Source organism: Rhyacophila brunnea, unplaced genomic scaffold, assembly GCF_057557595.1.
Source record: "Rhyacophila brunnea isolate RB1 unplaced genomic scaffold, BYU_Rbru_1.0 scaffold_4, whole genome shotgun sequence".
Taxonomy (NCBI): domain Eukaryota; kingdom Metazoa; phylum Arthropoda; class Insecta; order Trichoptera; family Rhyacophilidae; genus Rhyacophila; species Rhyacophila brunnea.
The window spans coordinates 33109748-33125308 of NW_028233068.1; the positions used below are offsets into that span (position 1 = coordinate 33109748).

Sequence of the window (15561 nt, forward strand, 5' to 3'; positions counted from 1 at the left end):
CGTCTAATCTTCAATCCATTTAAATTCCAGACATGGCATAAGAAGAAAAACAATTTCATTGCATAAATATCATCAAAATCAACTTAGTATGATATCCGTGTACGTTAGCGGTACCTATGTGAATAACTCAAAATCTTCATTGTTTTTTAAATTAAGCCAACGTACTTTTTCTTACAGTAGAACCTCAATTATCAGAACCCAACAGGGATCAAGATGGTCCTTAAAATATGTTCACCATGTTTTTTTTTATATCTGAGATCGTTTAGAATGTATCTAAACAGTTACTGACTATATTTAGCAGTGATAAGTGCATACATTTTTGCCGATGGATAGCACAGTCCGTCGCGTGTTATGCATCAAGTTGGTCTAACTGCTATTTTTGTACGTCTTGAATCTTTTAAAATTATAGGATTTTAACATATTTGGCATAAAACTATAGTATTTTACATTTTTCGTGAAATGAAAATTATAGTATGTACGGTTGGCATCACTGACTGTATATGTAGATTATTTTACAATAATAAAAATATTACTAGACATTTCAATATGTCTACATGTTCCACAAACAATGCAATAATCACGATTTATATTTTTAACTAGTATTGTTATCAATTTATTCATACCATGCATTCAATTTGATTTAAATGTAATTGGTTTGTAGGTGTGTAATTCTTGTGTGATGTGTCAACAACTAAGTATTTTTTAATTTTTACTTAATTAAACATACTTAATATTTTTTTTATATAACATAAAAGTTTGTGAACCTAAATCATAATAAATAAATTTCTGACTAATCTCCATAAATGAGAATCAAAATTTAATTGTCACTCTGTCCACTGCTCCAAAAATCAACCCACACGTTATGTATTGCATGTTGCTGCAAAAACAAGAGGCAACAAGCAATAACAATATTATAATGTTCATCACATATTATCATACAAATTTCATTATCCATTCAATATCTCTTGGCAACTGATATCTTTTTAGCATTATCTATATGGATAGGAAGTCATAACCTTTTATCATAAGTACTTACAAAAATGATAATCATTGCACTCATAGGACACTGAATTGATTAACTTGCTATCTTGAAAACTATTCAACCAGAGTCCATTGAAGTAATTTCATATCAATATCTATTTTGCCATTTAGTTATGTCTGGATTGTTTAGTATCTTTTAAGCAAAATGCATCTTTGGCTTTCTTTACTGATACCAATCTTAACATGTAACGTCAGGTGTGCACAATAATCAATGCAAAATAAATTTACCACCATGCTGTTATAAAATAGTAATATCTATTTATTTAATTTATGTTATTTTCCAGTGGTCTGATGTACAAAGATTCATATGCGGTGCGGAGTGTCCCAGAACTTATAACAAGATCGGGCTCAGCGTTGCTCCATTTTTTCTCTGATGATGCATATAATATGTCGGGATTCAATATTTCTTATGCCATCAACGCTTGTCCGAGTACACAATCCACTCTCAACTGTTCTGGTAAGCATAAATAGTATTTCCACGTATATAATATATATAATATATATACATAGTTTTTAATGATTCACTTTTAAATTTTTATCTTACATGTGTGACCAACATTCATTGAAGATAACAGTGTATTAATTAGTTCGTGTATCTAATTGGCAATTGAAGGAGAAATAGAAAGAAAAACGTTATCTCATCAAGTCAATTATCCACAAGATTGGTTTTGTGTTTGTTATTAAAAAAATAAACTGCATTTTTCCGGTTTCTATTCATGACATAATATTACACGGATTAAAAGTGGTTTTGTGTAGACAAAATAAATGTATAATGTATGCATTTTTTATAGATTTTGACTCCGAATTTTTGTACTTTGTTTCAGGTCATGGAATGTGTGAGAATTCTGTTTGCTTCTGCTATAGTGGATGGGTGGGAAAGGCCTGTGATAAACCTTCTTGCCCCGGTTTGTATTTTTTTCATTTGAACAATAATTACTATTTGTATGGGAATAGTTCTAAGTTATCTAAAAACATACAAAGTATAGTCCATTTTTGGCAAAATTGCAACTATGTAAATTGAACATACATAATTTGACTTGAACCCGCATCCATTAGTGCGGCCAATGTGCTTTACCATATTGTAAATTTACATTTTCAATGCCACAAATTAAATTATCTTTTTTTTGTAATTTTCAAAGGATATCTTTTAAATTTAGAATTTCCTGTTTGTGATAACATTATAAAAAACCAACATGTGAAGCAGTGTAGATTTTTTTTTCTATTGACTCCATAATCCGATGTACTTGGCAGACTCATGCAGAGGTTTTTTTACAGATTGTTTTATGAGAAATGAATATGCTTCACTTATTAAGTCAATACTCTGGGTCCAAACAAACATTGAAAAATAACATGCGAATTAGTCAGATCCAGGATTAGAGCGTGAGGCCGACAATTTCAAAAGTGGACACCATTAATCTATTGTGGGTGCAAATTTCAAGTAGCATTTTCTAAATTAATAAATGTTCAAAAATGTTTTTCAGGCAACTGTTCATATTCCATCCAGCAAGGTGAATGCCAAACAATGTCGCAGAGTTGCATCTGTCAGCCCGGTTTTGGAGGCCATGATTGCTCTCAACCCACCAAATATGGTAATTTCTCTCATTCTCAGTTATTCAGCATTATCTTATTATTAACTACTTACATAACAATAGTGTTCTTATAAAATATTTTCTTAACAGGTGTATGGAGTGCGGTAGAGAGTGGTCGCTTCAGACCTGCAGGTAGTGCATCGCATGGAGCGACTGTATGGAGAGATTCGCTTTACATTGTCGGAGGCGAAGGATATGGCCGCTCACATCTTATGTACACTTATGATTTTAACGGTTAGAACCCATTTTATTTACATTTATCACTGCATACCATAATAATGTGCTTATAATTGATGATGTAACGATTAAAAGGATCCAAGTGCATAAGTAACCAAGTTGAGTAAATTGACTTCAAATTAAACATGCAATTGTAAATTCTACATTGTAACTGTTTTCATCATTGTGCAAATGAGGTCTTGTTCTCAAATGATCCACTATTACTATTCCAAGAACAAAAATGTTTTTATTTACGAGGGTGGGTCAATAAGTCCTTAGAAAAGCCGACAGGTGGCGCGACTAGTACTGCAAGCGGTTTGTTTTCATGCAGCGGCACTGCCGATTCAGTATGCTGCGAAGTTTCAATCAGATTGGTCGGGTTGTTGTGTGTTTCTCGTACATTTAAAAAAAAAATTTGCTTGTGGAAAATGGAAAAATGGAAAATGGAGAAAATTGAGTTTAGAGTTGTTATTAAACATTTTAATATAAAAAGGTTAACAGCAAAGGAAATAAAAAATGAGTTGGATTTAGTTCACGGCATATCTGCTCCTTCACTTGCAACTATTTATAACTGGTTAAATGAATTTAAACGTGGTCGTACATCAACAAAGGATGAACCACGCTCAGGACGTCCTGTAGAGGTGACTACACCAGAAATGATCAATAAAATCCACGATATGGTGTTAACCCGGCGCCCGCTTCTGTCACGAAAGTAGTACGCGAAATTGCGCAAAACTACGGGGCTACAGCGCTTCTGTCGCCAATGTTGTACGCAAAAATGCGCCGGTCGATTATGTAGAATATACATGACGCATGATTTTGAAATCTCTACCATAATTTGCCTTATTTCATTACCAACGGTGACATATATATAATATTGTCAAATAAATTATGTTACAATACTAAAACTTCGATGTTTGACATGCCTTCGACAGGCCGTCAATCTACGCTCATTTAATTTTGGCTTGAAACATCGCGCCACTTTACTGCGTTTGCGCAGTATGCGTAATATCACTGTTGTGAGAGGACTGTGCAAGGAATCGCTCTTGTCGTTTTTCCGTACAAAATATTACGTATTTTACGCGATCTATTGTATTGTGTGAATACTATTATAATATTTATAAATATTTTGTCTGTGTTATTGTTTATGTGTTTTTAACTATTCCATTCATGTGTATTAAACTGTTATAAGGTGTTTTGACTATATTTTTTTGGACTATTTTACCTTTGTTATCGTGTGAGTGTTTGGTTGAAAACTTTTTTCAAACTTCAATATGGCTGGTTTAAGTGAGGAATTGGACTCCGATTACGAAATGTCTGAAGAAGAATTGGAACCATCTGACCTCAGTGATGTAGATATATCAGAAGAGCCAATTGAACACTTGAGAACATGGACATCCGGACCCCATGTCCCGATCGTGTATGAGTTTGATGATTTTCAATCCGGCATAGCAAACAGCGATTTGACTGAGACTTCGCCTGAGTGTCTTTTTTTTGAACATTTTTTAAACCGTGATATAATGTTGAAGGTAGTCCAACAAACAAACATTTTTTTTCACTATCAATATAATACTCAAGAACTTGGACCAAAATCACGTTCTCATAATTGGATCGATACAACTGTATCAGAATTATATGCATTTTTTGCGGTGTCAATGCTCATGACACGAAACAAACATTTGTCACTAGAAGAACACTGGAGTACGGATTGTTTTTTAAGTGCACCCATTTTCGGTCAGACAATGCCTAGAGACCGATATGAGTTATTGCTCCAAATGCTCCATTTTTCCGATCCAACAAGTGTTACCTCAGATAGACTAAATAAAATTAGGTTACTTTTAGAGCATACACGCAAAATTTTCAAAGACACGATGATTCCGCATCAAAATCTCTGTATCGATGAGAGCATTATTGTTTTTAAAGGGAGACTTATTTTTAAACAATTTATTCCATCGAAGCGTCATCGTTTCGGTATCAAAATGTTCGTGCTGTGTGACGTTATGACGGGTTATATTTTAGATTTTATTATTTATTGTGGTGACGGGACAGACATAGTGGATAGCCAAAACTTTGGAATTTCCGGAGCTGTTGTGACAACGCTGCTGACCGAGTATCTGGGCAAAGGGCATTCGTTGTGGTGCGATAACTGGTACACCGGTCCACAGTTATTCAAACACCTCCATGAAAATAAAACCAATGCTTGTGGGACTGTACGTAAGAATCGCAAAGAAATGCCATGCTTCAAAAAGCTGAAAAAGGGGGAGACAGAGGCAAAGTCAAAAAGCCCACTGTTGGCTCTCAAATGGTGTGACAGAAGAGATGTCCACATGCTTACAACCATGCACGATGACTCCTTCGGTCCAACCGGTAAAACTAATTTTAGAACCGGAGAACCCATTATGAAGCCAAAGTGCATCTTAGAGTATAATAAAAATATGGGGACTGTCGAAAAGGCCGACATGATGCTCAGCAGCTTGTCGTGCATGAGGAAATCTGTGAAATGGTACAAAAAAGTAGCATTTCACATGATTGACCTCTATTTATTAAATTCATTCTATATGTATAAATCTGTTACTGGTAGTAAAAAAACTTTAGGAGAATTTCAGTTAGTCGTGATAAAACAATTAGTTGCTAAGTACGCTGTGAAAATCACGAAAACTCCACAACCCAGACCATCGACTAGTGAAAATCCATTGAGGTTGTTACCTAGAACTTTAACAGATCATTTGCCGGAACACATTCCGCCCACGGCAAATAATAAAAAGCCCAGAAGACGCTGTCATGTGTGCGGAAATTCAAAAATTAATAAAAAAAAAACATCTCTATCTAGATATATGTGTTGTATTTGCAATGTGGCTTTATGTCTCAGTCCGTGTTATAAAATCTACCACTCTTCAAAACAATTTTAAATGTGAAAAGTAAAAATAAATATGTAACTCAGTAATAATATTTAATAGCTGTTTAAGTGTCTGCCTAAAAGTTTGTTTAGTCTAAAATTATTGTGCTATATTTACGACCCTACTCAGGGAAAAAACATTATGTGTGATTTTATTACCATTTGTGAAGTGTTTCTATACTCGCGTCAAGCACGAGCGTGACGAATAACAAAATACAAGCCTTGCAGTGCTCCATATACATAAAACAAAATGGCGGAAATCTTCTAAATGGTGAGTCTTTGTATAGAATTAATTTCTTCGGATATTTTTGACATTATGACTGATTTATTACGGTTTTTTAATGTTGTAAAATAATCTGAACATGTCTAGGCGCCTAAAGAGCCATAAAACTCATTTTTTATTACCATTTTTATTATGAAACACAGAAGTTAAATTAAACAAAAACCATCACCGCGGAGAGTGAATTCGTCATACTACAATAGCCCGCGAGTGCCAGGTTAAGTGACCGAAGATTAAAGTTGAGTGAGATAATTGAGGTTACAGGGATCTCAAAAGGTAGCGTCATTTCTATTTTACATGACAAATTGGGCATGAAAAATATTTCTGCAAGATGGGTGCCGCGTTTGCTCACAGTCGACAATAAACGCAGTAGGGTGGTGGCCTCTAAAGCCCTGTTGTCGCTCATGCAACGCAATCCGGATGAATTTTTTCGTCGCTTTGTGACTGTAGATGAAACATGGATACACCACTATACTCCCGAGACGAAAGAACAGTCAAAGCAGTGGATTGCGAAGCCAAACCATGTCCAAAGAAGGCGAAAACCGTAAAATCAGCTGGTAAGGTTATGGCTACTGTATTTTGGGATGCACGTGAAATTATTTTCGTTGACTATTTGGAAAAAGGAGAAACAATAACAGGGGATTATTATGCATCTTTATTGGACCAGCTAAAAAACAAAATTGAAGAAAAACGGCCTCATTTAAACAGGGAAAAAATCCTCTTTCATCAGGACAATGCCCGTGTTCACACATGTTTACGATCAATGGCTAAAATTGAAGAATTGAAGTTCGAATTGGTCGACCACCCACCGTATTCGCCAGATTTAGCACCCAGTGACTTTTTCCTTTTCCCAAACTTAAAAAAATGGCTAAGTGGACAACATTTTTTTTCAAATGAAGAAGTCATCGATCGGACAAATGCTTATTTTGAGGACCTTCCGAAAACTTATTTTTCTGACGGTTTAAAAAAAATTGAGAAACGTCTAACCAAGTGTATTGAGCTCCAAGGAAATTATGTTGAGAAATAAAAAAAAAATACAAAAATAAAACCTGTTTTAATGCTTTTTTCTAAGGAATTATTGACCCACCCTCGTATTATTTATATTTTTAGTGTTTGAAAGGGTACAAATCAGAAAATGATATATATTAAAATAATAACATTTTATATGTAGGGATACAGAATATAATCCAATGTAAGAAATATAATGCTTATAAATTTTCGTACAAAGCGGTTAGATGTATGAATCCTTTTTCATACATAAATATTTGTGTAAAAACTGTTGCTAACTCGTTTGTTTTTCTTTCATGAACTTATATGTACTTCTGCTCGTTTAATCTGTAGCCCCTAAATTCATTTCTTAATGCAGCGATTTCCAAACTGGGAGGCGCGTCTCCCCAGGAGTGTTGCAAAGAGAGGCGCGAAAAGTTTAACACAATTATTGTAACCACAGGTTTGCAGTTTGCAAATGCATAGTTTGTAAAACGACCGGGTCAAATCATAATGTTGAAATTTGAGGCAAACTTGTTTAGGAACGATTATTTTGTTGTTAATCTTGTCTATTTGGTTAAAATTTTAAAAAAATTGAGTGAATAAATCAATGCAAGGACCACTAATGCATTCATTGATTGAAAAAGACAAAGTGAAGGCATTCATAAAAAAATGGAGATTTGTAAATCAAAATTACAAAAAAAGAAAAGTTCACCATGTTTCCATTTTTAAATGATTTCTACGGCAGATATATCTATTGAAGCAAACAAAAATCTATTTACTGATTTCTTGGTTAGTTTGCTAATGTACTTTTCACATTATTTTATTAATAGTAAAAAAAAAGCGCCGCTTTAAGTTCAGGGTTATTAAATAATTTAAATATGTGGTTATGCGTTGCAATTCGATGAGATACCTAAACAATGATTGATATACTTAAATGATAACTCCCGTGTATAATTTAGGAAACACTACATTAGAGCACCACACCGCCCTTAAATTTAAAAATGAATAGGTGTAATATGAGTAGTAAAACCTTGTTTATTTAATGAAATAAAGGGGGGAGGCGCAAAGATTAGATTTTTTTAAAGGGAGGCGTAGTAACATAAAGTTTGGAAACCACTGCCTTAATGTATTAGGAAGTTCGAATAACTCACATTTTATTTTAATATAAAAACCGTACAATAAAATTTCAGGAGCTCAAGACTGACATTAGCATAGGTTTCTACATTAAAAAAATCAATATCGCAATTTATTTTTCTCATATTGAATGTATTATGAGAATAGTATTTTTGTTCAATTTGTTTTTACACATAGTTTACACTTTAAATATTAATTGAATTACTAATTGTAAATATTAGGATGTATGGTGTTCAGTATTTTTCGCTTTTCTGAGAAGATATGAAAAATAATTCCCATTGATAATTTGTCAGGTGGCGTATGGGAGACTCCACACACATCGTCCTCTGTTTTGCCACACCCTCGGTACGGAGCCAGTGCGGTCATCCACGGAGATAAGATTTTTCTTTATGGGGGAGTTGTCACTGAACATTTTCATCCATCTGCCAATCTTCAAAGGCATCACGCCAGGTAACCAGTGTTCATTTTATCTATTTCTTATTCATTATGTCAATCAAGTCACATACATCACAATATTCCTCCTAATTTTATGTTACACACATGCAATGTAAATAATTCTTGTGCTGTACTTAATACATACATGAAAAAGCCAGAACTATGATAGCATAATGTTACTAGATACGTGAAAACTTTCTAGAGACATTCAGTCATACATACAAATAATTTTACGTATCTGGTTTTATACTGAAAAAATAAGGTGTAGGTTCCAATTTATTATTATAACACAAATTTTACTTGGTTTTCGAATTCAATTGAGATATATATGACATTCAATTTCTCAGAAACACATGTCCAAAAAAAACACACAGCTTATGGTAAGGTAACATTGACCAAATAAATTCACTTTCCTCTAGAATCCTGCTTTTCTCACATAACCATTAAATGTCATTTGAATGATACTAATAATGCATAATTATTTCAGACACATGGGACAATCTAGGTTTAGGGACTCCGCTGGTCATCTGAGCCATGCGCTACCCCTGTCATCTCCGATGGAGTCAGTCATCTCAGCTTCCCCAAATCGAGATCCTCACTCAAATCCTGACGGTCCCGGTCATTCCAGTCACGAGGGGGCGGGTGCAGCTGTAACACGGGTCACCGGTGAATTGTGGGCTTTCGACATCAGCGCCAACGCCTGGGAGAACATCACTGTGAGGGCAGAACCTTGCAACAAATCAATAGCCATGTGTGGTAAGTTAAAAACAATTATTATATGCAAGTCAACTACGTTGAAGAGAAATGTCTCCATTTAGACACTCCTTCAATATAAATGCAAGTGCAGCTGAAAAAAGAGTTACTAAGGCTAATTGTTAAAAAAGTAATTTTGCATTGCCGATACACATCTAGAAAACTTCATGCTCCTATTGCCCTCATCCATCTAATACCACAAACATTGACATAATACAAATGTAACTATTACTATCTCTGAAAAAACAGACTGCGTTGCCAAATAGACCAAACCATCATTCGGTATTTACATCTGTATATAATAATGTAACATCACAATAGGTTAAAGCTGGCGGCTATGGAGAAAGTTTATGGGTACCATCTTTCAATATGCCAACATGCATAATAATAATTTTTATATGACTATAAATTTTCTGCAGATATTTATATACTACGTGACTTCAATTTCATTTCTAGGTCCGTTGAGATCAGCAGGGCACAGTGCTACAATTGTGACATTACCGGACGGTTCCTCTCATAGAAAGCCGACCGAAAAAATGATTGTCATATTCGGTCATTCGCCGCAATTTGGATATCTGAATACAGTTCAGGTATGATCATGTCATGTTTGCTAGATTAAATACATACTACAACCACTCAAATGTTTCTATTGTTACCATCCAGGACTGTTCAAAGCCGCTTTCCCTCGAGCCCGAGATCTTTAAATACAACTTGGCACTATTGTCCATGTTGTACAAGATTCGCCAGGTCTTCGTTTGCCTTCCGACTTTCCGAATGTCAGTTTCTTTGTCATGCGTGAATTGTCCATCTTATGTACATGGTAAAGTCATCTAAGGTGGTCCAATTTGATGGACTATACAATTTATAGGCTGTTGTACAACTAAGTATATAACTCGGATGTCCGTCTCCACCCTGACCATGTCATTGATGGATCTGAAGATACCACGCAGTACACTCCACTCAAATGAGCCCATCGCTTTTTTCATGTTTTTCTCACGTTTATTTCCAAGCCATATTTGACAACTGGTCTTATTAGTATTTTGTACAAGATGCATTTGTGTTGGTATTTTGTAATTTATTTTTTATTTTTCTAATAGGTATATATCTGATGCATTTCCATGTTATGTATCTTCAATAAAGTATTATTAAACGATTATAAATATATGTAACTTAGAAAATATTCAAAGACCCATTAGAAAAGTCCGAGAGAGATTCTAACACACAATTAATACTACCTTAAGAATTGTTTACTAACTTTTCTTTTAACTTATTTGACTTTGCGTTTTGTGAATTTAGGCTGAGACAAACTTCGAAAAAATATTGTCATGATTAATATAAATAATTTATTCCAGGAGTATAATTTCGGAACGCGTGAGTGGGCAATCCTGCAAACAAGAGGATATCCTGCCAAAGGGGGTTATGGCCACACGGCCGCTTTTGATTCCTTTACAGAGAAAATCTATGTCTATGGAGGAATTGTCTCAGAATCTGAAAGTAATCAGGTAAACACAACTTACCTTATTGTCATGTCACTAAAAAACATTTTCATCAACCTCAAACTCAATATGGAGGATATTAGACTTTCACAATATTATAGAATAATCACAACACCCTTACAACTGAAGGATTGAACTAATGTACAATATTTGTAATTATATGTGTACAATATATGAGTAAGACCCTGTTGGGTAATTTAAAATCGAGAAAAAATACAAAATCAATGACAAAAAAACAGTAAAACTTGAAAAATTTCTGTAAATAAATTTTATGAATTTTCACAAAAATTTCGATTTACGCTGAACTTTGAATTAACCAAGTTCATATTAAGGGGGTTTCGCTGTACTGAATATGTCGTTATAAAGTGCGAACGCATTTTAAATGAAATATTTTGATATCTTGAAATGACTGAAAAATTTACATCTTTTACTTATGACACTTATAGATACTCTTGTGTTCAGGTACATCGTCTAAAATATTATGTCTACACTTTTTTCCAGATATTAAATTCAAACCTCTACAGTTATGATCCAGCCACACGAATATGGACCCTCCTAGCCCATGCCCCAAGCTCCCGATTTCTTCACACTGCCAATTTTATAATGCCGGGTAAGCTGTTGCTAATTAAACCGTAAAAAAAAAATGTCTGTCGACGATAGTAATCATAGACAATATATAATTTATTTTTATATGCCTATTTGCTCAAGGGAAGAATCTTGCTTTCACTATCGTGTCACTATAATAAAAGTTTCACTCATCAAATCGTATGTTCTTGTTTCATTTCAAAACTATATTTAACGTTTTCCAGGAATGATGATTGTTTTCGGTGGCAACACACACAATGACACTTCCCACAGTTACGGGGCAAAGTGTTACTCGAATGAACTTTTGGCTTACGATGTTATTTGTGACTCATGGCACCACATGAACATTCCGCATGACCTCAGGGACAGTGAGTATATGCACAATCGTCTAATTAACTTTTTTATATCCGAGCATGCCTATTAACAATCACTTCATTATTATCCTGAATGTGCTCTTTTGATCATGATTTTATTCTTTGTCAATCAATTCAAACTATTCTTCATGTATGTATGTATTAAGTTTAATATGCCAACCTGTTTCAAAATATATAATTGAATGTACAAATCCAGTATATACTAATAATATTTCAAAAATGACTGACAACCTTTAGCTAAATAATTGGTTAATAGTGACGCACTAACATGTCTGTACCAAGTAAAAACAATGTACATACATATATGCCAACAGTAAAAAATCGTAAATTCTATAACGTGATTACTAAATGTGTATATATTTATTTAACTATTGAATGAATAATTCACAAGATTTAGGAATGTAACATTCTTTTTATTGAACATACATAATTTCAAAACACTTTCCACACACAAACACAGAAATTATTAGTAAGTTCAAGTAAGTTACAACAAAAAATCTTGGAGTGATCCATGATTTTAATATCTACTTTGATTTAAAATACAAAAGCTTAATTCCAATAGTAACGCAATTTAGAAAGCGAACCATTAGTTAAAATTCGTCGCAATTAGATAAGATTCCTATAGCATAGTGGTCAATGCATATGGCCGCGAATCCCGAGAGAAACAGGTTCGAATTCTGCTGGGTGTCATATTTTTTTCAAAAAAAACTTTTTCTATTGGTTATATATTTCTCTGAAGTGTTTTCAAATTACATATGTATGTATACATTTATATCTATGTGATACAGGGTTTTGCCAATACTAAACTAGGTATATAGACAACTTCAAATGATATGTGCCTACACTGTATATCTAAAAGTGCAATATTGTCGAAAACAGCTTATTCAGTGTTTATATTTGGAACAGCTGAGCAGTCTATAGCCTTACCATTATAATATGGCTGTGGACGTCTTATTGGCGATCTGCAGAATTCCGTTCCCCCGCACTTTCAGGTTATGCCCCTGACCTCCGCTTAAGTATTGAAAACAGCATAAGTCACCATAAAATTGTAGCCAAGGTATAATGGTTTTAGAATTGCATGCCTAAGGTTTACACTTAAAATCACTAGTGTTAAGTATGTCATAATTTGATTCACTCTCTGAATAGGGATTTAGAAATTGACTAACTGCTAGTCCTTATTACAAAAGCTATTAGGACTACAGAAGATATTGACTCTGTCGGAAAGCTGTCTTTATATAAATATATACAGTAAACACAGCTACTAGAATACGGTTACTGTAAATAAATTCATTAACACTCTTAAAAAACAAACTAAGTGAAACATCCTATAATGTAAAACTTTTCAAATTATTTGCAGATTTAGCCCGCTATGGTCACTCTGGGACTGTATTTGAAGGATCACTATACATATACGGAGGCTTTGATGGTCAACTTTTGAATGACATGCTTCGCTTCACACCGGGAGAGTGCCGCCGCCTAACTTCTCAGGCCGACTGCCTTGCACCTAGAACCGGCCTCAAATGCATTTGGGACATTAATAAGACTACTTGCATTAATGTATGTTATTTAATTTTTTTATTTATTTCTTTTTTACCATAATATGGTTATGTTAAGGAACACTGGAGATGGAGATGACACCATATATTATACGGTGTCATCTCTATCTCCAGTGTTCCTTAACATAATCAAATTCAGTGATGAATTATATTGACACATTTGACATTTTTATTTTTCAGATAACGGAAGTACCTCGAGATTTTGTGGTCGCAATGGAGACTGATATTGATCCGAGTTTCGCCAAATGTCCAGAAGAAAGTCGAGATAGAATCACCCAGAGAATGTTGTCACATAAAGGTGCATTGAATAACTTTACTATCATTAACAACTGCATTTCAAAAATAAATGTTGCGAAGACTCTTTAAACACATATACATAAATATAATATTGTTTTTAATTAAACAGGAATAACTTTTCACTCTAAAAATCACAAGCTTATTTCAATACCGTGACAACACCTCAAAAAAAAATATGTCAACTGGTTTATCTGTTTTGTCGGCTTACTCAAATTCTATCTTAATGTTATATAATTATATGAAGTAGCTGTCTTGTTTTGTTGATGAAAATTACGCAGATATAGTATCATAAATTTTATATGACTTTTCAGATCGGTGCTCTGTACAAACAGACTGCACATCATGTGTGCAGACGTTATACGGATGCGTGTGGTGTCCAATCGGAGTCTGTATGAACCAGCGCTGTGGCAATGCTAATTATCATACTTCCACCCAAAGAAAGGTAACGGTTCTACTATAGTTAACTGGTAAACATATTATGAAGAAAGGTGTTCTTTATATAAAAGTCAATTTAATACATATTATAATAATGCATTTTCAGACAATAACTACCCTGGAGGAGTGTCCTGCAGAGAATGGGCCGACGTGTGCCCAACTTCATTCTTGTGGAGCATGCAGTGGAGCTCTACCCCTTCCCATTCCTATTTCAACTTCAACTCTGACATCCATAACAGCGTCAGTTTCCACACTCTGCCATTGGGATTACGAAGCAGCCAAATGCAGAGCTGGTAATGCAACCAACCCAGGTACACTTAAATTATAAATCTGCTTTAAAGTAGGTTAAAAAGGTAATCCATCTGACTGAAAATTTTATAACATTTTTATTGCTACGCTTATCAATACTTTGATAAGAAGGGGATTAAAATCACAGGTATATACAACAAGATATGCACAGTGAAATTTTACATTTTTGAGTGGCTGCAGAAATCACATGCAAAAAATGAGAAAACACGAATTCAGGGCAATTCGGGGTCCACTGCCATATATTGTTCTGAATTCCAAATACTCATTAATTGAAATACCAGTACAATTCTTTGACCGCCTGAGAATCAAACTGGAGTGACCAAAGATAAAACAATTTATTATATACACAATTTAATTTATTATAACAACCACGGAAGTCACGTTTGGACTTTTGTTCAGGAGAGTGATTTTTGTGTAGGTTAAATGTTTCAAACTCTATAACTTTTTTAATAACTATAATAATTAGGGTCTGTAAACTGTATCATTCATAATTAAATTTGTTTTTGACCATAGTATGGATAGAAAGACTAAATCATTTAGAATTAATAAATTAATGGACTTCCGTGTTTTATGTTCTAACACATAATGTAGAAGTACCACTAAGCAATACTTCACCTATAGATAATACACGGAAGTCCATATAGGTATAAATTATTTTTATTTCCTGTGCATCATATTAATAATTATTTTATTATAAATACAAAAAATATTTCAGTAAGTCTACATATTATGAAAAGGAATTATATATTTTTTTAATTTACATTAGTACAACATTATTCGAAATTTATTATTGCTCTAGAAAAAAATCAACGCAATGAGAATTATTCCTTGTCATTCTCCGGGACATCAGCTGATGAGAAATTATGTGGAATTCTATCATAAAATTCTTGAAATTCTCGAGATATCCATTGTTTCATAATTTTCAGATCTTAACCGGATACGGTAGTTTTGCCTCCAAGCTTGGCCTAATAGAATCTCCGACTTGCTTATGTGCTGAATTGCAAGATGCCGATTACATCCTCTGGGAGTGTCCCCATATGTTGGTTGAAAGGGAAGAGCTTCTCAAGTCGGTTTGACCCAAAGTTGGACCGGTCGGCCATTGCGACTTGGTTTCTACGAGGGAAAATTTGTCAGCTTTTAAAAAGTTTATGGCATTTTACGGCGAGCGAGAAGGT

General features: G+C 34.1%; 1 protein-coding gene across 1 annotated transcript in view; it reads left to right on the forward strand.

Moving 5' to 3' along the window:
* dsd (attractin-like protein dsd) overlaps window positions 1–15561 on the forward strand; it is a 34378-nt gene that overhangs the window by 8799 nt on the left and 10018 nt on the right. The window contains exons 3-16 of the mRNA XM_085954097.1: window positions 1326–1498; window positions 1866–1946; window positions 2523–2630; window positions 2721–2864; window positions 8440–8596; window positions 9069–9337; window positions 9791–9924; window positions 10687–10836; window positions 11332–11440; window positions 11640–11783; window positions 13147–13346; window positions 13526–13643; window positions 13954–14084; window positions 14184–14388. Coding sequence (XP_085810223.1) covers window positions 1326–1498; window positions 1866–1946; window positions 2523–2630; window positions 2721–2864; window positions 8440–8596; window positions 9069–9337; window positions 9791–9924; window positions 10687–10836; window positions 11332–11440; window positions 11640–11783; window positions 13147–13346; window positions 13526–13643; window positions 13954–14084; window positions 14184–14388 — 2123 coding nt within the window. The remainder of the gene's footprint in view (window positions 1–1325; window positions 1499–1865; window positions 1947–2522; window positions 2631–2720; window positions 2865–8439; window positions 8597–9068; window positions 9338–9790; window positions 9925–10686; window positions 10837–11331; window positions 11441–11639; window positions 11784–13146; window positions 13347–13525; window positions 13644–13953; window positions 14085–14183; window positions 14389–15561) is intronic.